The sequence below is a fragment of the Physella acuta genome, unplaced genomic scaffold (assembly GCF_028476545.2).
Source record: "Physella acuta isolate Inbredline_101_S28 unplaced genomic scaffold, ASM2847654v3 ptg000433l, whole genome shotgun sequence".
NCBI lineage: Eukaryota > Metazoa > Mollusca > Gastropoda > Physidae > Physella > Physella acuta.
The window spans coordinates 242,960-267,990 of record NW_026731952.1 but is presented as its reverse complement, the minus strand read 5'-3'; the positions used below and the strand labels follow the sequence as shown (position 1 = coordinate 267,990).

The 25,031-nt window shown below is 41.0% G+C and overlaps 2 protein-coding genes across 2 annotated transcripts in view; one reads left to right on the top strand and one right to left on the bottom strand.

Moving 5' to 3' along the window:
• Window positions 1–3,154: 3,154 nt before the first annotated feature.
• Window positions 3,155–5,492, bottom strand: LOC131942924 (dentin sialophosphoprotein-like; the record flags this gene model as incomplete). Its single annotated transcript, XM_059302896.1, has 2 exons — window positions 5,391–5,492; window positions 3,155–4,174 (listed from the first exon to the last, which is right to left on the bottom strand). Coding segments are annotated over exons 1-2 (1,122 nt in total), but the record flags the coding sequence as incomplete, so codon positions are not given.
• A 5,668-nt stretch (window positions 5,493–11,160) lies between these two features.
• The window catches only part of LOC131942920 (E3 ubiquitin-protein ligase SMURF2), a 64,377-nt gene continuing 50,506 nt past the window's right edge, over window positions 11,161–25,031 (top strand). The window contains exon 1 of the mRNA XM_059302890.1: window positions 11,161–11,318. Within this exon, the coding sequence (XP_059158873.1) occupies window positions 11,267–11,318 (52 nt within the window). The 5' untranslated portion in view covers window positions 11,161–11,266. The remainder of the gene's footprint in view (window positions 11,319–25,031) is intronic.

Below are 25,031 nucleotides of genomic sequence, written 5' to 3'. Positions count from 1 at the left end.
TTACTTGTACTCGCCAGGGGAGATAATTTCTTTAACTAACCATTGTTGATTCGGAGTTCACTCCCCCTGAATGTTTCTATTCGCAGTTTCTGTAAGATTGAATAGCGTACAGTTTCTATAAGCTAAATAAGTATTTCGTTAAGTTCCTTTAGCCAGAGGTTTCGTACTGTTGCCCACGGGTTAACTCCCCTTTCCCTATCTCGGTTCCTTTGTTGTTTTAACCAGCCACGAGCCTTCCCGTGCAAATGTGTGGTGGGGGTACACACTCGCTAATGAGTTAATTAATAAGCGTGGTCGGCGACCTACAACGGCAGGCTGGCAACAATGGGAAACACGTGTGTAGCACGGTGCGACTCGCGCGAGACCTCGCCACGAGAAAGCGCGTTGTTCGCCAACCGGACATGACGTAAACTCGCAACACATTTCTGGTCAAAGTCCAGTCGCGAGTAGCACAGAAACTCGCATCAAAGTACCAACACTCGGAACATCTGCTGGCTGGAATATCACGTCACGGCGCCTCGGTTTCATTCCACGACTCGCTATGAAAGCTCGGTATAAAAGCTTTCACGCCGAATTTTCTCCCCTTTTCAAACGAACCCGAGCAGAAACCGGCGCAGACGACACCCGGACCCCGCGGAGCCTTGTATAGCACGTCCGGCCCGTAACAGTCGGACAAACCGACGGACAGACTCGTGAACCGACTCGTGTGTACCGCTACTGGTGCATTTTTCGTCGGGCAAATTTTCCCCTCTTTCAGCACTTAGACAGCATTCATGAAACTACGGAACACCGGTTTATCATTTTGTACGGAAAAAACGGACCACAGTGTAAAACGCTTGCATATTGTACATAGCACCTATTCTAAATAAAATAAAATAAAAAGTTAACCAAAATATAAACGATTGTAATAAGTATCGTGGTCAACAGAAATACTCACAGGATATTTTAACGGTCAGGGTTCGAATCTGTTATCGTCTGCCAATATTTAAACTGCCCCAGCGTATGTTATCAGCTACGAATAAGGTCTTAGATATGCTATTATCAACTACCAGTAAGGTCTTTCTAATCTTTAGCACTTTTTTTTTTAAACCGTCGCTTATCGTTAGCTGTTGCGTCATACAATTTCCTACCAAGTATAAGTCATGATTGCATTTACAAATTCAGTACCTTCTAGATCTATTACATAACATAATTATGAAAGTACAATGGAATAAGGCATGATGTTTTTCTGCTATAAAATAATTTAATTTTCCTCAATGATTTTTTTTTTACAGAGTCAAGAAAGTCATTCAAGTACAATCAGTTATTCTATCCACTTACTGATGATAAATCATTGACACTAATTGGCCACTCTTAGTCGAGTTCAGGCCAAGAGTTAAAAAACCATTTCTAACGCATATGAGTTTCCATACTTTTTATTTTTCCACCCTAATTTTTTCCCCCTCAAGGCCCCATTCATTTCAGAGATCCCGGTCTCCCCCTCCCCCCTACCCCCACGTCTAGCCCACGGCGTGAAGGGCGATTTTTACGGCACACTATCAGCTAACGATCATATTTACGGAGACGGTGGCGAGGTCTCAGCTGCGGAACACCGCGAGGGAAACCTCACGCACGGAAACCAGGGCAAAGGCGGCTTATGGATTGCACTACCAACCAGTTGGTACTCGTTTTCATCACTGCTACATGCTAGGAATAGATAATAACGTACATTCTCCGACACAATTACCAACAATTATTAACTTAATGTAATTAGTATTATAAAACATTGTACATTTTATGTTAAAGCTATTGTAAAAGTGTAGTTATTTAATTATGAAATGAATTCGAATGAATTTTTTTCCGAGGCCAGTTATATCAGCATAAGAGGTCGACTTGGGGTAAATCAAGGGTTTTGCGGGATTCAAGAGAACGCCTCACCTCCCCTCGTGAATCGATACGTCGGCTCGTCTACACGCGGCAGATGACACGAGGACAGGAAGTGACGTCTGCCGTTTGGATCTACGTGTAAAAAAACAAACCATGACTTGACCAGTACCTACGGACCGGGCTAGACCTCAACACAAAGTCTTTGTGCTGACCGCTGACTGCTAAAATATTCGGAGATAATTTAGAAAACTCTTAGCCATTTTGGGAAATAGAACTACAAGTTACAAGGGTCACATTTTAGGGGGTCGAACTTTTGTGACAATATGTGACCAAAGGAGGAGAAGGGATGGGGGGGGGGGGGGGGCATACTTACGCATCTTAGAATTTTTTTAAAAAGACTTTTTTTTAAAACTGATGATTTCAGCTGTTATTAATACTTTTTTTTTAAATGTAATAAAAACTCCAGTAAACCCAATGATAACCCAGCTCAGTGATAGTTTAGAGACAGCTAAACTAGATCTAAATGGCTGTTTCAATCAACAAATAGTGTAATTTGCGACTATATTAAGGGGGAGGGGTCGTCAAAAAGTGTGACGCCATTTAAGGTAAACTTGGAACTTAACGTCTAAAACCTGAGAGGTAAGAGTTGAACCCTGATCTCAAACTTCAAAGCTTAGTTCCCCCCCCCCCCCCCCCCCCCAACCCAGAGCTAACACCTCAAATAATTGAGCTGGTGTTATGTGTTGTAATTGATTTGATGGGGTCCAAGTTGAAGGTCAAACGGTGATTCTAGTAGGTCCTATGTCAGCGGTGGAGCACGCACTCACACATTACAGTACTGACCTACACACGGACCCACACACTAACATACTACAACTTGACCCACACTCTTCCACGCTTATCCAAATACTGACCCCAAAAACACAACATCACACTGACCCACACACTACCATACAGACCCACAATCGTATGAACCACACACTTCCACACATCAAGATAAACTTGACACACACATACACATCCTACGCTTTAAGACACATTCACAGTATCGTTTGAACCCCCAACCCAACCCTCAAACCAAATCGGGATCTCACCCCCAAATCTAATCCAAATCTAAAACTAAACATGACCCTAACCTTAACACAAAATATAACCCGCAAGGTTGATTAACAGGAACATTGTTATGAAAGAAGCTTTAACGCAACTTGCCAAAACACATTTTTTTTTTCGATTTTTTTAAACACCGTTCTTGTGATTTCATCATCGATAGTTTTGTCATCAGACGGACCGTCATCATTAGAGCTTTCGTCGTGTCGTCACTGAAGGTGTCGTCACACAACGTATCGTCAGTGGATATGTCGTCACTAGATGTGTCGTCACTAGATGTGTCGTCAGTGGATATGTCGTCACTAGATGTGTCGTCACTGGATGTGTCGTCAGTGGATGTGTCGTCACCAGATGTGTCGTCAGTGGATGTGTCGTCACTAGATGTGTCGTCACTGGATGTGTCGTCAGTGGATATGTCGTCACCAGATGTGTCGTCAGTGGATGTGTCGTCACTGGATGTGTCGTCACTAGATGTGTCGTCACTAGATGTGTCGTCACTAGATGTGTCGTCACTAGATGTGTCGTCACTAGATGTGTCGTCACTAGATGTGTCGTCACTAGATGTGTCGTCAGTGGATATGTCGTCACTAGATGTGTCGTCAGTGGATATGTCGTCACTAGATGTGTCGTCACTAGATGTGTCGTCACTAGATGTGTCGTCACTAGATGTGTCGTCACTAGATGTGTCGTCAGTGGATATGTCGTCACTAGATGTGTCGTCAGTGGATATGTCGTCACTAGATGTGTCGTCAGTGGATGTGTCGTCACTAGATGTGTCGTCACTAGATGTGTCGTCACTAGATGTGTCGTCAGTGAAGGTGTCGTCACACAACGTATCGTCAGTGGATGAGTCGTCACTAGATGTGTCGTCACTAGATGTGTCGTCACTAGATGTGTCGTCACTAGATGTGTCGTCACTAGATGTGTCGTCACTAGATGTGTCGTCACTAGATGTGTCGTCACTAGATGTGTCGTCAGTGAATATGTCGTCACTAGATGTGTCGTCACTAGATGTGTCGTCAGTGAATATGTCGTCACTAGATGTGTCGTCACTAGATGTGTCGTCACTAGATGTGTCGTCACTAGATGTGTCGTCAGTGAATATGTCGTCACTAGATGTGTCGTCACTAGATGTGTCGTCAGTGAATATGTCGTCACTAGATGTGTCGTCGCTAGATGTGTCGTCATTGGATTGTCGCCACTAGACTTTCTGAAATAAGTTGTCGCCAAATCACTCAGATTTTCCAACTATTCCAGTTCACTTCCTCACACTACCATTGGTCGCGACACGAAAAGGTTATATGACCACCGATATCTATCAGGTATATAACTTAATCATGAACGATTACCATCGTTTTAACAATCCACTTTATGTCCTTCGCATTTAAAGAATTTAAAGGTATTTAACATTATAAGTATACCAGGGGGCGGCGTTGTGTGTTTGTATTTCAAAAATCGTGACGTCACATCCCACCCCCAACCTCCCACATATTGTCTTAAATCCAGTGACCCCTCACGTGTCATCATTTATGGAATTAGTGCCGTGTAATAAACGCTGTGAGTAAAAAGAGAAAAAAAATCAACCCAGAACTCGCTGGTAGGTAGCAGTAAAAGCCCTCGTCGTCGCGCTCGCTTCCCTTTGGACTTCGATCGTCGCGGCATCCATTACGAGGGGGCGGGAGAGAAAAAAAAGACATGTTGGGGGAGGCGTGGTTAGAGGAGGCGAGAATGGGGGAGAGGCGGAACGGTGGTGGATTGAATACAGGCCGAACCCGGGGGAGAGAGAGAGAGACGGAGAATTGGAGTAGGGAGAGAGAGAGCGGAGGAGAGACACCACGCCACGGCTGCTGTTGACAGGAAATTCCCCTGAGCTCCGCCGGCTGATTGGGGCTAATGAAGGCCTATGCCGGTCGTTTTCATTCGAGGCCCAAACCGGTCTCCGGTTCGATGCTGGGAGTCCGGGAGTTCGTGCTTGACTGATAGCCCAAGGCAGCTCACGCGATTTGCGAACGTTGGGGTGGACGGATTAGGGAGGGAGGGAGGGGGTGGAGAGAAAGAGAATGGGGAGGAGGGAGAATGAGAGAAGGTGAGAAGGAGAAGATGAATTTGAGTGAGAGAAAGGTAGTATAAAAGTATAGTTGTTTTTTTTTAATTTAAAGACAGAGCTTATCGTTAGAGGAGTGGGGGTGGGGGTAGTTTGTGATGGGGTCAGGGGAGGGGGGGGTGTTTGTGCTGAGGTAGATAGAAAGATGGTAAAGAACGAGAGAATGAGGTAGGGATGAATATGACGCGGCACTGAGTCTAAGTTGGGATAAATTCATTGTGAGGGGGATAGAGAGAGAGAGAGAGAGAGAGAGAGAGAGAAAGTGAGAGAGGGGCGGAGGTCTAAACACACGCACACATGAAACCCAACTTGCCAGCGATTCGCCTGCGGTCGGTCGTCTGATAAATGTATGCATGACATCACCGAAGCGCCCCTTAATAAAGGCCAACTTGCCGATTGATTTGGCCGAGGCCATACTTGGCCTATATCACTAGAGATTGGTACTATCGGTAGGCCCTGGGCGAAAATCTATCGCCCGCCTCCATTTGGTGGAGAAAAAAAATTCAGACCTTTAGGTTTAGGGGGGATGGGAGGGGAGGAAGCACACGTCATCAACAACACACGTCATCAGTTTGTGTGTGGTCTGCCGGTTCACACCGAGGCAGGCTACACACTTGCCAGATAGTTCTGACTCTCCGATCTGTATCACGCACTGGCCAGGTAAACCTACCAATACGCGGGCACGATCGTTACGTCGCGAGCGATGGGTGGACCGCGTAGGGGGCGCTTTAAGCCGATCTGCTTAATTACTATCTTCGGCCGTGGGGGATAAAAACTTCGGGCCGGGGGCAAAGTCTGCTCGGTGGATGAGAGGGACCATGTGTTGTGTCGCATGGGGGCGGGAGGTGGGTGGGGTGGGGGGGGGTAGATTGTTGACCCTCGCGCCGGTGTTGACAGGGTTCGGTGCTGACTCATTGAGATCAATCACCGCTAATTATTTTTGACAAGTTGGTTAGGCGTACCTTAATCGGGTTAACTCAATCGCTTGGTATCGTTTCTAAGCCTAACTCAATCGTTTGGTATCGTTCTAAACCTAACCCTATAGTTTGGTATCGTTCTAAGCCTAACCCTATCGTTTGGTATCGTTCTAACCCTCACCCTAAACCCTATCGTTTGGTATCGTTCCAACCCTATCGTTTGGTATCGATCCAACCCTATCGCTTGGTATCGTTTTGAGCCTAACCATAAACCCGGAACTTTAAACACACCCCTTGGTTGTGCCGCTATAGGGCGGGTGTCTGTCATTAAGACACGTCATCCTTAACTTACCGAGATCTAGACCTTAACCCTTAACTTACCGAGATCTAGACCTTAACCCTTAACTTACCGAGATCTAGACCTTAACCCTTAACTTACCGAGATCTAGACCTTAACCCTTAACTTACCGAGATCTAGACCTTAACCCTTAACTTACCGAGATCTAGACCTTAACCCTTAACTTACCGAGATCTAGACCTTAACCCTTAACTTACCGAGATCTAGACCTTAACCCTTAACTTACCGAGATCTAGACCTTAACCCTTCACTTACCGAGATCTAGACTTACAGTAACCCTTAACTTATCGAGATCTAGACTTACAGTAACCCTTAACTTATCGAGATCTAGACTTACAGTAACCCTTAACTTATCGAGATCTAGACTTACAGTAACCCTTAACTTATCGAGATCTAGACTTTACAGTAACACTTAACCTACCGATGTGCTGTTGCTTTTTAAAGTCGTAACCCGATCACCCAGTGAGCTGGGTAACACAAAAACACACTGTGCTGCGTTGTTTGTGTGTTGTTCCGGCAGACGGAGAGTGTCGTGTGTGGGTGTGTGGGTGGGGGGAAGGAGGTCACGTGGGGTGGCCTAAAAGCCTTATGTTCTAACGGATCTGTCCCGTAGGTAACAAAAATATTCTCTGCTCTAGACGGCGTTAACGGCACGATCTGGTCACGTGGGGGGGGGGGGGGGTAAGAGGAGGAGTGATGATCATAAAAAGATGGGAGGAGGGGTAATGGTGGGCGGTAGATGGGGGGGGGGTAGAAAAGATGTTGCAACTGGGGTGTAGAGCCTAATGATGTGTGAGGGGTTGATGATGTAGGTGGGATGATGTGGTTGTGGATGTGTGAGTAATGATGAGGTGTTTATTGGTAAAGTCTATCCGTTTAGGTGTTGGGAGGGGGAGGTGTATTGTCAGTGGATAGAGATTTGGCGTGTGGGGAAGGGTGAACGAAAAAAAAGGCAGGAAAAATAAACCACAGAAAAAAAGTCAGTTTTTGCTAGGAAAGAAAGTCACAAAGGAAAACAATTTCGGAAAAAAAGCCACAGAAATAGTCACAGCAAAAAGTCACAAATGTGTATTAAGAAATATTTTATTTTACTTTTTGAGAATCGTAAAATTTTGGGTGTGTATAAATATGGGTGGGGTTTTCAAATAATAACCCAACTTTGATCACATCATCACAATAAGTAAAAGTACAAAAGATATCTTACACAGCAGACTCAAATTTCGTTACATATTCATTTAAATATCTGGTTAAAAAAATAAGTATAAAAGAAATAGAGGTACATCGTTGTGTTTTGTTGCTTTTTTGTGTCCGTGGACTGTCGGCCTAGTCCGTACACATTGTGAATTGTTATCGTTTTCAATGACAGCCTTTGTACCGTGTCGGCTTTTTGGTTTGATCCTATGTTTTGTAATGTAATGAGAGCGATAAATGTGGGCAGTAAAGGTGGCTGAACTAATGTTGCGACGGGTTTAGGAAAAAGAAATCATATTAACTATGTCTTCTTGCCATTTCACGCTGATTCAAAGTTTGTATTTTAAAAACACGATGAAAACTGAGTAGGTTTGAACAGTCTACTTAATTCTATTCTATAACTGAATTAAAACCTAAATACTTCAGACTGAATATTTGTACGTGTGTCACAGTATATGTACAACCTACGAACATATTCTCTTTAATGTATACATCACATTTAATTTACCAAGTTGATTTGCATTTTCTAAAATCTTAAAAGTATTAACAAATTCAATGCAATACACACATTTGTGACTTTTTTTCTGTGACTTTTTTTCTGTGACTTTTTCCCCTGTGCCTTTTTTTTCCTACAATCGTGGGGAGGAGGGGTTGTAGAAAGTTTTTGTTTTAGATAGTGGCCTTAGGGTGGGTTACAAGGAGGTGGAGGGTGTCAATGTCCAGTGGATAATTGGTGTTGGGGAGTGACTGGGGTCAGTGGAATATTAAGTGGTCAGAACTTCTTCTTTGTTCTTAATTGTAATGTAGGCAAGGATTTCCTCCAACACAATTAAGTATTACGTGTTATGTGCCATATAGGCCGTTGACTCCGATTTCAGCCTAATTTTCATTCAGGATTTGCTTCCATAGTCTTTGTTCAGTCAAGAACAAACCACTAGGCAGTAGTTGTTTGATTTTGGAGTTGTCTCTCCTAGAAGAGTGGCTGTCCCCTGCTTTAGAACATAATCTGCTTGTGGGTTCGAACTCAGTTTAGTAGCCACGAGCTTTACCGTCCCGACACCTAGTGGCCAGTCGTTATGGGAGGGTGCCAGTTGAGGAATGATGAAAGTCATACTAAACCCGAAGAAGGGCAATCCCACGCCAGGTAATACGGTTACGGTAGGTTGTGACAGTCTAATATAATAACAGGTTTGGCCGTCCATTACAATAAGTGATTTTGGCCGTCCATTACAATATCTGATTTTGGCCGTCCATTATAATAACTGATTTTGGCCGTCCAATACAATAATAAGTTGTGACAGTTCAATACGTTTACAGGTTTTAACCGTCCAATACAGAAATAGGTTTTGGCCGTCCAATATAGTACCAGACCAATACAAACACAAGTTTTACCCGTCCAATTACACGTTTCGGCCGTCCAATACAATATTACACAGTGGCCGTCTAATACAAATTTTTAATAATTAATTTCTTCCTCATTGATACCCATGTGCACCTAACCCCATGAACACAACTAATCCAACGCACTGATAGTACACTACTGTATTTGGAACTATTTGCCCCACACTTTCTGTCGTAAAGGGCTTTTAACTACGGTTGCGTTTTATAATTTTTCTCACTTACCTCCCCTGAACGACCTGTGAATCAGCCGGGCTAATTTCGAGTTTTGTTCGAATGTAATTGCGAGAAATTAAGATGCGAACAATTCGCAGGTGTTTTTATTCGCAATACGGCTGATTAAGCAAACTCGCAATTCGCGAAAAAAATCGTTGCGGGTAGCACGTGTAATATATTAATTCTGCTACATTGACAAGCATGATTAATTAGATTAATTAAACGCCACGCACATAATTAATACAATTTCTAGGACTAGACGGTTTTATCAAAAGTCGGTAATTAAAATTGAGTGCCGGTTTTATTGGTGTCGCTGAATGGTGATCAGCGTCGTTATGTGCGGGTTTGGAACACAATGAGATTTTTTTTTTTCAAATCTTAAAGTGAAGGCTCCGTTTTATTTTCGGTTAACTGTTAGTGGAGCGTAGTGACGTAGGAAGGAAGCTATAATGGAAAGCTGGGGGGGGGGGGGGGGATTTATACACTCACACACACACAGGTTCTATATGTGAGAGAGAGGAGAGTATGTGTGAGTGTGTGTGTGTGTGTGTAAATACCCCCACACCCCCATTACAAATTATTGCCTACGCCACTGTGCACCATTTCATGTACACAATGGAGGGAAAATATTTTTTTTTCCTTTTAATAGCCTGATATAAATTTTGTGGAGTCCCTCTTAACGGAAATGAGACTACTTTATTTATTTCATTTTTAGTGTTTTTGAAATTGTCTAGCCAAGAAAACCATTAACCACTCATAATATGCGTAAGTTTATTGTTTAATAAAATATTGGGAAAAAAAACAGTACAAGGGAAAATACTCAAATATTACTTAGAAAGCATCAATTTTCCTCGGTTATCTCCCCGATACATTTAAAATTTCTACAGCAGTATACTATAAAACTACTGAACAGTGTTGTGGAGCATCAAACCATATAAAAACTTGAATGAAGAAAATAAAATGATTTTCTTGATATAATTGACGTATCATATTTAAGTTAATTTAAAGAAAAGCGGTTATTGCTAAATTATGTAATAAAAGCATTTGGGAAACGACAGGACAACTTTCTGCTGGTGAAGACATTAAGAAAAGAATATGGGGTTGGATAGTACACACACTGTGCAGACCACCAAACAATATAAATGGACAGACACTGAAGTGGAATTCGTAAGGAAATGCAAAAAAAGGTTGGCCAAAAACATCTGGAGACGGGACCTTTAAGCTGGCACTACAAAGACTAGCTACACCTGGAGTCAGGTTGACGTTATTAGATGAGCTCAACCAGTTTAAAATATTATTTTAACTCAACTCAAACCCATGTATAACCCATTTTTTAACCACTGACTTAGGGTCCAACTTTAATTAAATAAGATTTATACGCTAAAAAATATGCAGGAAACTTAATATTGCCGTCACTTGGTGTTATTTCTGCATTATTGACCATTCTATATAATATGCCGCATTTTTGGATATTCTATATTATAAGTTGCATTTTGTGCTATTCTATATTATACGTTGCATTTGGGCTATTCTAGATCTTACACTACATTTGGTTCCACTCTATATTTAATTACACGTTACATTTTGGCCACCTGTTTACAACCCAACCCTAATGACTTTAATTATTAATCACACTTTAGTACACTGTGGCTTTATTCTCTTAAAACCCATATATTGTTGTATACAGTTCAACTTTTTTTTTTGTTTGTTTTATTTATATAAAGGTTTAAAATCAAAGCAGTATTATTTCTTTTAGTTTTTATCTAATTTTTTAAAAATTAAAACACTAAGAGGAGATAAGAAATAAAATTTCCCGATACATAAAAATAAAACAATGGTAGCTTCCCTTTAACTTTATTTTAGCGATGTTGTCCTCTCTTATAGTCGTGACCTAGATTCGTTCTAAAAATAGACATGGCTTTGCGACGGGAATTCCTCTTTTAAATATGACGTCCGAAGTTCCCTATAGGAAGTGACGAATCATACATTTGCATACAGAGGGCAACTTGGTTCATTCAAAGCACAGCAAGAAAGGAACTGTAATAATGTCGGATTCCAAACATTTGTGATTTTTATAAAGGATGTTTAGCTTTAAATGTGTTGTTCACGATGGCTAGCGAGGGGCCAAGAAGGCATGGCCACATGAAAATCCGTCTTACAGGTAACTATAAAAATATATTTTTAGAGTTAGATTGAAAATATGCTGTGTATTTTTATCCTGACTGATGTTGTAGCGAGGGCGAAAATGGCCGCCGCCTAATAAAAATTCCAGTTATTTCTTTCAATATTGATAATGTTGTTATTACGCCTTAGGTGAATTAAACACTGTTCTGGCGAAAATTCTTAACCGACAATATTGCAAGCCTTGATGGTTTCGTTCTTACTTAATCATAATTAAAGCTCATTAGATGACTTTTGAAAGATTGTGCTAGTGTTTATATTAGTTTATAATTTTTATGACTTCTAGTTCTAGAATCTAATAATAAAATGATTTTTTTTAAAAATTTGACTAAAATTTAAAAATTTTAAAAATAAAATCAATAGGCCTAATAAATAAAAAAAACTAAAAAAAGAAGATTTAGTTAGGCCTAGATATTTTTAGATAATGTCATAGTTTTAAGTTTTAGGCCATTATACATTTGTAAGATGCCAACAAAGAAAATGTACAACAAATAATCTGAGAGATTTCTAGACCCTGAAATAAAAACATTAATGAGACCTTGGACCATGTCTAGTTTTATAGTAGACCTAACCTAATGCTAAAAGATCCTGTTTCTTGACCTAGATATAGTAATATTCAGTACTATTTAGGCCCTTTAATACTATTAAGTATTTTTTTTCTATGGAGTAGAATCTAGACTCTAGTAGACCAAACATCTAATTTAGGTTGGCAAAGAATTAGGTTAATTTAAATTGTGTTAGTGTAACCTGCAATTGGACCTCAAAATAAAGTTTGCAAATGTTTAAGCTGCTAGATTTATAATGGAATTTATTAATGATAACTCTAAAGATTATGGTTAGGTTTGATGTGGCTGATGTAGATCTAGTGACGTTTGGTTGTGGAGATAGAGAAATATCAATTTTGTTTATTTTGTTTCACTCTGTCAAGTGAAGAATGAATAGTTAATGTTTCAAACATTGAATGATCTGATGTATTTTGTGATATGTTTTGATCTCTAAATCAAATGACCCGAGATCCCAATGTTAGACATTCATCATTTGCTGTAGTGTACAAACATCAAATTATTTCAATAATGAAAAATGTACAAACATCAAATTATTTCAATAATGAAAAATGTACAAACATCAAATTATTTCAATAATGAAAAGTGTACAAACATCAAATTATTTCAATAATGAAAATGACCAAACATCAAATTATTTCAATAATGAAAGTGACCAAACATTGAATTATTTCAATAATGAAAGTGACCAAACATCAAATTATTTTCATAATGAAAGTGACCAAACATCAAATTATTTTCATAATGAAAGTGACCAAACATCAAATTAACTACCACATGTAAAAGCTCTAGGCAAAGAAATGAGAAGGGCAGTACTCCACCACTTTAAACCAATAGTTAAAACTTTTGATTTAGAGTTTTACCTTTTACATGGGCAAATTAACTGAAGCAGTTCTCATACTGAATGTTTATATAATTATTTCTGTTACATCCATTTAGCATTAGCAATACCAGACAAAAATAGCTTAATGTCAAACATATCAAGTTGTAGCCCTAATCATTACCGTAACATTCTGTATAATATAACATGAAGCCATGAATGCAGAGACAGCCAGAGTGGTAACCATGGTTACAAAGCTGGTGCCTGGGGTTGTTGTTTTTTTTTTTAGTTTTGTTATCATACCCTTGATCTCAACTGTGATGAACGTCCTTGTTATTGCTCAGTCTATCTCGTCAGATGCAGTTTCCCTCACCGATAGCTTCCCCCGCTCCCCACCATCACCTTCTAGCTCCCCCACCCCTCACAACTACCACACCCCGCTGCCAAGAGATTACACCAAAAAATTATTTGAATGTATACTTCAAAGTCATTAGAACCATAGTAACTTTTTAATGAACCATTAGCACAAGATCACCCTTGTCTTGATGTTGCCTGAGTTTACAACTGTATCCTATTATTAAAGACAATTGAAAGTTAAATGAACCAGCACAACAGGTTGATGGCACTGACCTCATGACCTAGTTGAGCTAAATACTTTGGTCCATCTTGCCCTGTTATCAAACGTGAAATACATCCCCCCCCCCCTTTCCCAATACAAAAACAAAATTGTTTAAAATAGATTTTTTTCCTTACATGTATTGTCATTACGTAAGTAAAAAAACATAAGTTGTAAGCATGTATGGTATTTGTTGAAAGGTTCAGATTTACCTAGCCATTGCTGTTGTAGGTACACAAGACATTAAGCTCAGGTGTGCCAAGAGTAAAACCAGCAGGCCTGTTCCATTACACCTTGAGATTAACTAGTTTCTACTGACCCATTTTCCCTTAAAAACTGTCTTCTTGCAGATCAAAAACTTTTATCTAAAGAATTTAAAAAATGTGATTAAAGTTGGTACATTAAAGGAAGTAAAAAATGCTATTTCTCTGGGGAAATATAATTAGATTATAATTACCCTTTTGATACTTGTAAATGTCTGTTTTACTTTTAAATATTTGATAGACATTTGGTGTAGTAGACAAAAGTCTGTTAGTGATGGTGAATTTTTTTAGTTGTTTGTCCTAGCTCATCTAAATGTTTAGTAGTACTTATAAATGTTAGGATTTTTGTAGGCTGCTTGTCACCATTGGGTTTGTGTTGTCACTAGTATGTGTGTCACCATTTGGTGTGTTATATTGCAGTTTGGATGTGTTTGTGTTACCATTTGGATGTGCTTTTGTCACCATGTGAATTTGTGTGTCTCACTATGTTGGTGTATTTGTGTCACCATTTTGATTTGTGTGTGTCACTATTTTGGTGTATTTGTGTTACCATTTGGATGTGTGTGTGTCACCATTTTGGTGTGTTTGTGTCACCATTAGGATGTGTGTGTCACCATTTGGATGTGTGTGTGTGTCACCATTTTGGTGTGTTTGTCAACCTCTATCACACCTGCCCATTACCACACACCTGACAACAAGAGGGTTTAAAGTTCTATTTTAGTCTCACCTTCTTGAATTACACAACTATTTTTAATCACCCAGCCAGCCAAGTGTGACCAGATTTTACTTACACCTTCTCAGTGGGACTTGACATAGTTCAGTGACTTTTTACACACTGCATGTGTCGTAGATATGTGGGATAAATACACTGACACACAGTTTCATGCCAGCTAATGAGTTAACACACAGTAATGATTTTTTCCCTGAGTGTTATGGGCTAATGACTGTAGTACTATAATACACAGTAATGATTTTTTTCCATAGTGTTATGGAGTAATGACTATAGTACTATAATACACAGTAATGATTTTTTCCCTGAGTGTTATGGGCTAATGACTGTAGTACTATAATACACAGTAATGATTTTTTCCCTGAGTGTTATGGACTTATGGCTGTAGTACTATAATACATAGTAATGATTTTTTCCCTGAGTGTTATGGACTAACGACTGCTCCGCCTCAGCACACAATGGTACCCCCCCCCCCCCTCCCTCCGCCCCTAATTAATAACACCAACGAGTTTTGAAAGCTCTGGGAAGCTGTGTAGGTGTGATCAATAATTCTGACCAATCCATTCCATTAGTTAGTCTTTGTGGTTGGGTGGCTGGTTTAGCCAGACTTCTGTGGCTCTGTGGGGGGGGGGGGGGGGGAGGAGGTGTTTGGGAATTTTACTCATACACCGTACCGTTCACCTTACTTGGTAATCATTTTCAGCTTTACTTTAACGAATGTCTTTTAATTAATAAATTACGACCGCTTTTCAACTTGAAAAGAAAAGAATTTCCTTAATTCGTGGTGTGTTTTTAAGTTAATTCACGATATTCGTTTTGTATTTTTATGTTAATTCACGATATTTGTTTTGTATTTTTATGTTAATTCACGATATTCGTTTTGTATTTTTATGTTAATTCACGATATTCGTTTTGTATTTTTATGTTAATTCACGATATTCGTTTTGTATTTTTATGTTAATTCACATTATAGTTTGAGGTAAATTTACCCGATCACATAACTAAATCAACAGACTCCATGACAGCACAAAAATAAAATCTGCTTTTGAAAGACTTGAACATGAGCAGAGGCGTAGCAACCCTTCCCGGGGACAAACTTTCGATTTGCACCCACCTCAAACTTTTGATTTGCACCCCCCTCCCCTCAAACTTTCAATGTTTTTCCAACCCATTTTGGCGCCCCCCCCCCCCCCAAGGTCGGCGCCGGGGACATATGTCGTCCCCCCCCCTTTGCTACGCCTCTGAACATGAGGTTATCTAACGTGGCTTTAAACTTCCTATACCCATTTAATTAAATTACTTCAGTACTTGTAGGAGTCCTATGCAATGTGAAGCTTCGTACAACAGGAAGTGACGTCATGTGTAGACAATGGGATTATGGGTTTTATAACAGCTCTGTCCATTCTTGTTCTGGTGAAATCACAAGGCAATGGAACAAAACAGTGGCAATGTCCTGCTGGGTGTATGGCTAGACGGGTTCTCTTGGGGTTATTAGTTGCAGTACAGGCAGTCTCAGCCACCTCAATGTTCAAAGGGTTGTTTCGACATAAGGACTTCAGCAGTACAGAGTGCGATTGCACGACTATAAAAAAAAGCGGACAAAACTTATGACTTATTTTCAACAAAACGTGTTTTGTGACATTAGTCTCGGTCACTGACTGGTATCCAAATGAAAGGCTAGAACAGTAGTCAAGGAGAGGTTTTGTTGTGCGATATATAGATCTATATATATATATAGATCTATATATATATATATATATATATATATATATATATATATATATATATATATATATATATATATATATATATATGTGTGTGTGTGTGTGTGTATGCCACTAACTTGGTTATCATTTCCTCTAAAGCGGCGAGGCTAAGAATACTGATTATATAATGTGTATGTACTTATATTTGTCCTAGGGTCGTATGCTTGTTGGGATTGAAAAGTGACCGTTGAGACATACATATAAAAACCGTATATGCACATTGTTACAATTGCATCGGACGACTTGACCCACGGTCTCCTTCGGTACAGAACAGCGTGGTGAATGTACACACGTCTTTAGAGAATAGGACCCAAGTAAATTGACAACATTGGAAGAACTACTCGGTTATTTACTTCCATGTTTCTAGAATGTGCTAAAATATAAAGCGAGTTGCATTTAACGTCGATAGGATTAAGTTATTAATCCACGATTAGTGACTCGTCGCTGTGGATCAGTGCTGTTCTTTTCCGCAACGACACATCAATCAATAATAATTATAATCTGTAAAAAAAAAATATAGAGCTTCACAAGAAATCGAGACATTTTCTTCTTTTTTTCCCTACGCATTTATGACGTGATTCTCTAAAAATAGCACACGTAACCCCTTTTAAAATAGTCAACGGGAAAACCCGATCTTGTGTAAGTTTGATGATATAAACGGCTGTGGTTGGAACTTGGATGGTGGTGAACCAGATAGGCGAGTACCGCTCGTCACTTCGATCTTTGGGGCGTGAGTCACCCCCTAGCTATGTCGGCCTGGTTCATCCTACAGACGACGAAATGACCTGTTCAGTCGAGTGTGACTGAGCCGGCTGATGCGTGAAGTGGTTTGACTGTCTGTGTTGTCGCCCACTGGGCTAGTCGTGTGAATTATTGCCCCTACACCCACTAGACACTGGGCTTAGTGTTGGCGGGGGGGGGGGGGTCTTGTTCTTGGGTCTAGAGACACCAAGCCTCTACACCTCTGTGTGGGTCTAGTGATCCCATACTAACAGATATTATATAACACATACTAACAGTAACCACATACTGACAGATGCCGCATACTACCCTCAAGACCTGCTCAATAGATAGCTGTCCACTATTGACATATACCACAGACTGCCCTCTAGACCTGTCTAGACTAACTCGTGTGATTGCCATCCTCTACTAACATATACCACCATTGTCAAGTGTTGTACCAACATGCTAAAAGTGCTTGACATAACGTTATTACACTCACAATACTTCCACGTCGAGAGTCTATTCGCCAATTGTCACATTTGGTTGAGAGAAAAAATTCGGTGTGAGCTCATGTTTTATATGTTAACACGTGCATGCATACACGAAACTGAACGGTTTATTATCATTATAAAATAACTTTATAACAAGTTATTATTTATTTTATGCATTTTTATAAAAAAAAAGGAAAGTTCTGTGTTAGTAAACATAGCTTTGATGTTCTACCCTGGGCGATATTTTTGAATGGAGTTAAAGAGCTTCAAGTGTATTTAGATGTATTTTAAACAGCCCTCGCCTGTTGTCTCGTCTAGTGGCGAGTCGTCTGGCTTAGTCACATGATCACACTTAAGGCTGACCTAGTTTGATACAGGACACAATAAGGGGGGGGGGGGGGTAGAAGGACCGTTATTAACAGACTTTTACCCTTTTGTAAACTTGACCCTGTACTTTTTATGTCAGCTATCCATGACGTCTGCTGTGCAGGTCACGCGACCAATGAACCGTATCGTCAGTTTTTTAGTTATGGGATTGATTAATTAGTCCGTGGAGAGCGTGTCCATTGTCCATCAAAACACCATGGGATCTAACCGTTGATTGAATGGTTGCTGTTACCATCACAAACCGCCGTCACCGATACAGTGGAACGTTTTTTCGGTTTCTACTTGATTACTCTGTCGTTCTCATTTCTTCGTCATGGGTAGAAACTGGCAAGCGAAATTTAGACCACTCCTACCGAACCGATTTCTTTCAAATTTGACACCTAGGTCAAGACCCGATGATAAGCAGTGTGACATAATATTTGATTAAATGAGATGTTTAACAACTGTTTGTAAGAATATTTCAAAATTGCTTTACTTTATAATTATGTATACCATGGTCATTATTATATATTTAAAGAAAATAATTTATTAACACGTCTAATGTGGTGTAGCTTTATGTACCGACTGTGTTCCGTACCAACATAGTTTCACAAGACATCTAATTCACAGTTTTTGTGAAGCTGGGAGTCCCTATAGGTCCAGTATAGCTGGGTGCCCTTATAGGTCCAGTATAGCTGGGTGACCTTATAGGTCCAGTATAGCTGGGTGACCTTATAGGTCCAGTATAGCTGGGTGACCTTATAGGTCCAGTATAGCTGGGTGACCTTATAGGTCCAGTATAGCTGGGTGACCTTATAGGTCCAGTATAGCTGGGTGACCCTATATTACCTGTAAAGCTGGGTGGCCTTATAGGTCCATTATTCTCATCAGTAAGCACACGATGAGTCATTTTTACAACTATATGTTCAGGAAAAGTTTATAATCTCTATATCTATATCTAAATCAACAGATAGACAGTTTGAAGGTTGACGTTATTTTCTTTATTAATGGACAGTCGTTTCCCATGGCCTTAGGCGCTAAAATGATCCTTGTTCTATAAATAGACATGAGCAATCTTCGTCACATGGCTAAAAAAAACTTTGGGCCTAATCCAACACGCTCTAAGCTGAAGATCTAGCAGCCTCCCCCCCCCCCCCCCACCCTAGACATGCGCTTCATCGAAGTAAACTGCTTTCTTCCATACGATATACCATGACAAAGTGAAACTGCCTCGCCCCAAATACGCCACACAAAGTGAAACAATCCACCTCACCACCATTAAAACAAACCCCAACAAAGTTTAATTTCTCCCCCTAAAACACGTTAAACTAAGCAACTTTAACTGCTCCCCCTAAACCGCAACACAACAAAGTGAAACTGCCCCCTTCCCCCTCAACAAAGTTGAACTGCTTGTGGTGGCCGAGTGGTGTTGACATTTAGATTCACAGCAACTGAACCATAAATCAGCGAAACTAGGTCACGGCTTGATGTCACCCTAGCAGGTTTGTTCAGCAATACAAAAACGTTACGACGTCCTGTATTCTCCTGTTGTTGAGTTTATTTGGATCCAGGTGGGGATGTTACAATATAGTCGTCTGATCATTTCAGGTGAATCGTTTACAACCCCTGCCCCAGATCATCATGCATTCATGTCAACAACTGCGCACCTTCCTTAATTAGTTTATTTAATCAAGTCATTGTTTGCGTCTGTTTAATTAAACACAAGAGGAAATCAGTCTTCATTAAAAGCTATTTTTGCCGCTTTGTCAGCCATGTTATTTGGCCTACTTATTGACCAGTAGCCAGTCCACTGTTGACCGTGGCTGTTTACATTTTCTATCCGTACAGCCGAGAGGGCATCCCTCTCGAGAATTAACTACACGTTAACTCACTCTGTCATGTGTGTTGGCACGTGTGCAGGTCTCACAAAATGGCGGGTCTCTGTGTGTCTTTGATCCTTCACTTAACCAAGTTGAATAAAAGGATTGTACTTGCTTATAAAAAGGATTGTACTAGCTTATAAAAAGGATTGTACTTGATTATAAAAGGAAAAAAAAACGACCTCCTACATCTAATGAAACTGCTTTAATTTTTGTTTTAATTATATGTAATCATTGTTGTTTATTTATCGACGAAGTCCTTTGATCGAAAACTCTTTTATTGAATTTTTATGTAATAAAGAAAAACAAGTAGATTGTTTAAACTTTACAATGGGGTTTAATTTAAACACAATTTTTCGTATGGTCGCATTGAAGGTCCCCACAATCGTAAGATAATATTTTGGTCTGGCGAAGGTTCTCAAATTATAGATTTATGTTTAGACCAAAGTTCTCAAATTATGAACCAATGTATACGAAGGTCTTCATGTTATAGATTTATGTTTAGACAAAGGTTCTCAAATTATGAATCAATGTAATGCCCTGGCCGACAGAGCACCGAATAACGAAGGTTCTCAAATTATAAACCAATGTATAGCACTGGCAGGCTGAGCGGTGAATAACGAAGGTTCTCAAATTATAAACCAATGTATAGCACTGGCAGGCTGAGCGGTGAATAACGAAGGTTCTCAAATTATAAACCAATGTATAGCACTGGCAGGCTGAGCGGTGAATAACGAAGGTTTCTCAAATTATAAACCAATGTATAGCACTGGCAGGCTGAGCGGTGAATAACGAAGGTTCTCAAATTATAAACCAATGTATAGCACTGGCAGGCTGAGCGGTGAATAACGAAGGTTTCTCAAATTATGAACCAATGTATAGCACTGGCAGGCTGAGCGGTGAATAACAAAGGTTCTCAAATTATAAACCAATGTATAGCACTGGCAGGCTGAGCGGTGAATAACAAAGGTTCTCAAATTATAAACCAATGTATAGCACTGGCAGGCTGAGCGGTGAATAACGGTTTCTCAAATTATGAACCAATGTATAGCACTGGCAGGCTGAGCGGTGAATAACGAAGGTTCTCAAATTATAAACCAATGTATAGCACTGGCAGGCTGAGCGGTGAATAACGAAGGTTCTCAAATCGCCCAACACACGCCTCACCCACTCCCTGTATTTAAACATGGCGGTCTCTATCGGGTTGTTGTCATAGCCGACAGCAGGGGTCATTAATCAGTCTCTCACTTTCGAGTCCACGACCCCCTCCCCATAATCCCCCGAGAGTCGAGTTGGCCCTTGAAGGATCTCCACCGGTCTGTCCCTCGTCTCGTGGAATCAATGTTATTGATTAAAGAATTCCCACCCCCACCCTCAGTCGTGTTTAACTCACAGTGGCTGCCTGTTTCCGCTCCTTCTTTTGATCTGTAAATAAAACCCACCCTATTCTAGGGGGTGGGGCAGGAGGTAGGGATGGAGTCGTTTTTTTAATGTTGCTGCTGTGGGGGAGGGGGGGGTCACTGACACAAGTGAGTCACGTGTGTGTCAGGGGCTCATTGTTTGATGTATATCTGGTCAGTCAAAACACACAACTCCCCCACATCACCACACTTCACCTCCACACATTACCCCCACCATCACACATTACTCCCACCATCGCACATCACTCCCACCCCACCCAACACATTGCCCCCACCATCATTCCCGCCCCACACATTACCCCCACCATCACACATCACTCCCACCCCACACACTACACCCAACATCACACACATGACTCCAACTTTCACACACAGACTACCTCTCACATCGGTCATGTCACTCAACCAAACCACGCGCCTTAACACTGCAATTACACATCACAATTACACACCCTAATTACACACCCCAATTACACATCACAATTACACACCCTAATTACACACCCCAATTACACACTACAATTACACACTCGACACACGCCGACCCTCCCGCCAAGTATCACTCACTCACCCCCCCCCCAATCCCACCCCACCCTAAGCTACCCCCCTCCCCCCCACACACATCTTAACCCCACCCTTACCCCTATCATAACATACAACAAACACCCTTTGTATATCACCTAACAATACAGCACATACACGCCTACCGTCACCAAACACCATCTCACCATCACGCCGACACGCGATCATCAACACACGCCACTCCTAGGAACACCCACCCCGGAACACTCGCCCTATAGATTTTGTAGGGGGGGGGGGAGGGGGGTCTAACCCGTTCCCATTATTCCCATTGAATCAGGCACCATCAAGTGGTAAAATGCGAACCATCTGTAGAGATGATGAAATGATTGTCTCGGCCTTACAATGCGGCCCTACTCCGTGCCATCTCACTAACGAAGCCTGATTGGACTGTCAGTCTCGCATGTAACCAGCTGTCCATCACAAAGTGGCAGGGACCGAGCCTAGGATCGAGGTCGCCGTTAGCTGGTGTAGCGGCGAGGGTAGCTTGTGTTTGTACTGAGACTAAAGCAGTTGGTGGCCAGTTGTTAGGACGTGTACTCGGTGTTGACAGTTGCTGTTGGTTTTTCTAGGTGACGTGTCGAGGGTGGGGGTGGAGGGGGTGGCCTGCTCATTTGTACCGTGTTGTGTTTGTTGGGGAGAGTGAAGGTCGGACTAAATGTGTGACATTTTCAAAATAGTGTGTGTGTGTGGATGTTTTGAAGGTCAGGGTGAATGGTCTCGAGTTACCAGTGTACAACTGTTGACTGTGCTGCAGCGCTACCTTACACCACCAGTAACTTACCACTCCTATACCTAACCACACCCTTACCTTACCACACCCCTACCATACACCACCCTTACCCAGTGGCGTAGCCAAGTCGGGTGTCACCCGGTGCGGCACTTAATGGTGTCCCTCCCCCCCAGAGGCATAGAGAACCTTCCCAGGGACAAACTTTCAAATTTTCGATTTGCACCCCCCCCCTCAAACTTTCGATTTGCACCCCCCTCAAATTTTTTTATTTGCACCGCCACCCCCAACTTTCGATTTGCACCCACCCCTCGAGTTTTTCTCTATATATTTTCCTATTTTTTGCCTTGGTGTCACCCCCCTAAATGGTGTCACCCGGTGCGGTCCGCACCCCCCGCCCCCCCCCTCGCTACGCCCCTGCCCTTACCTTAACCTAACCACACCCTAGCCTGACAACACCCCTACCTTACCACACCTTTAAACACCCCTACCTTACCACACCTATACCTGACCTCACCCCAGCCTAGAAAATGAAGTACCTAGACACTCTCAAGAAAACTACTACACAATAGACTTGTCAACTATTGGCTAATGACTCCAGTAATCGTGTTGGTACAGTTACATCTGTCACGTTGGCCTAATGTCCCCTGTTGTCACGTTGGCCTAATGTCCCCTGATGTCACGTTGGTCTAATGTCACGTGGGTCTAATGTCCTCTGTTGTCACGTTGGTCTGATGATCTTGCTGTTGAGATAGGCTAAATGTCCCACTCTGTCCACCCAATAGCTTTTTTTGTTGTTGACAAAATTGCCCGCAATGTGCCACCTACGGTTGCCACGGTAACAATCCTAGGCTACAGATTTAGTGTGGACAAGTTAACCTATGGTCACCTAGAACCGTTGAAATAAAATAAGTCAAACAAAGTCTCTTTAAGTTTTATCTTCCACAACCCCCCTCCCCACACACACCCCTCCCGCGCTCACACACGTACAGCTCTTAGCTTTACGTGTAATCTACATTGTTGGCATTTTAAAAAATTTAAATGTAAAAAAAAATGCTTGACATTTTAATCCAGTTGACATTCTAATTAATTTAAAATTGTTTATGTCATACATTTTGTATTGCGTAAGCACGAATGTGTTAAAATAAAAAAAATATTTACACTGGATTGGGGGGGGGGGTTAAACATCACGAGCCCTTTAAAATCAATTTAAAATACTTTTTTAGGATTGGTATCGAGTTTAGTTGAGCAAAAACTCGACGTTGATGTTGACAGTATGTAAAATGCTTTAGCTGAGGAATTTTGTGCTGTGTACGATAAATGCATCCCCCCCTAAGCGCTGGTAGACATACTTATTTAGAATATTTCCACACGCCAACATTACAGGTAATTAATCATGTCTTTTTAAACCCGCCCCCCCCCCCCACCCTACAAAACAACAGTGCATGCATGTTTATTAACTGAGCTTTTGGCGTGGGCTCCACAAGACACGAGAGTGCCAATGTTTTTCTCACCTAGCTGTCACACTTTACAAAAATACCTGGGGATTCTTCGCCCCCTCGTCTACCTGTCAGAACTGATGTTGGGAGTTTGTTAATGAAAGTACATTTCACTTTTTGTTTGTGTGTGCATACAGTAGTAACAATGCTTTAAAGCTTGAAATCCCTGTCCCCCCCCCTCCCCTCTAGTAGAACATCCACCCTCCCCCACTGGGTAAAAGGCCTGTTGACGGTAGGTAAGAGCTTTACTCACCTGTGTCGTGAGGGTCAGTGTCAGATGTCCTTTAAGCAGCTTAGCGGGTGTGGACCAATAGGTGGAGATGGATATACTACATGCTAATTTTTGTGGCCGGTTGTTGCTTTACACCTTGGTGTATGCTTGTTGTGATGGATTGTGTGGATAGACGATTCGTATTGTGGATTGTGTGGATAGACAGTTCGTATTATGGATAGTTTGGATAGACAATTTGGTTTCTGGATAGTTTGGATACTTGATTTGTTATCTGCCAGTTGTAACAATGGAACGTTATATGTTAAAAATAAAAAGGCCTTTACTGTATGTACAGCTCTTGTATAAATATGTAATATATAGGCCTATTTGCTGTTTCAATTGTTAAGAACGTCTCTTCCGATATTCTAAATGGAGAGCTCACTACACACTGCATAATCTAAATTCCGGGACTTTAAATTTGTGGTTGTGATTTCAATCTTTCTCAAGTTTTAGTACGGAGTTGCGTATTTGTTAAATAAATTCCTATACTGATCGTTTAAATAAAACATAATTACTGTACGTGGTTGTTTGTATTAATTTATTCCTGTATGGGGCACAACTCACACACAATGAAACGCACACAGTGGAACTGGGGAGATGTGTTTATAAATAGCAACAAGCTAGAGTTAAAATGTAGGTCTTGGTATACTTTTTAATGTTCTATTTATTTTAATTAAACGGGAATCGTAGAAAAGTAACGGGGCTGTCTTCTCTACATTTATCACCGTTTTGTTTTTCATAAAACATAATCAATACTCTGATGAGTGGGTCTATCCTTAACAGTCAAGGTCATACCCACAGAACATGTGACACCCCCACCCCCTAGGTCATGTGACACAGATCCCAGGTCATGTGACACAGATCTATGTGAAAATACCCATGCAACATAGTTCTGAATGTAATTTTTTACTTTCTCGTATATACGAAGTATAGAGAAAGTCTTGTAATCGTGCACAAAAATCACATTAAATTTGG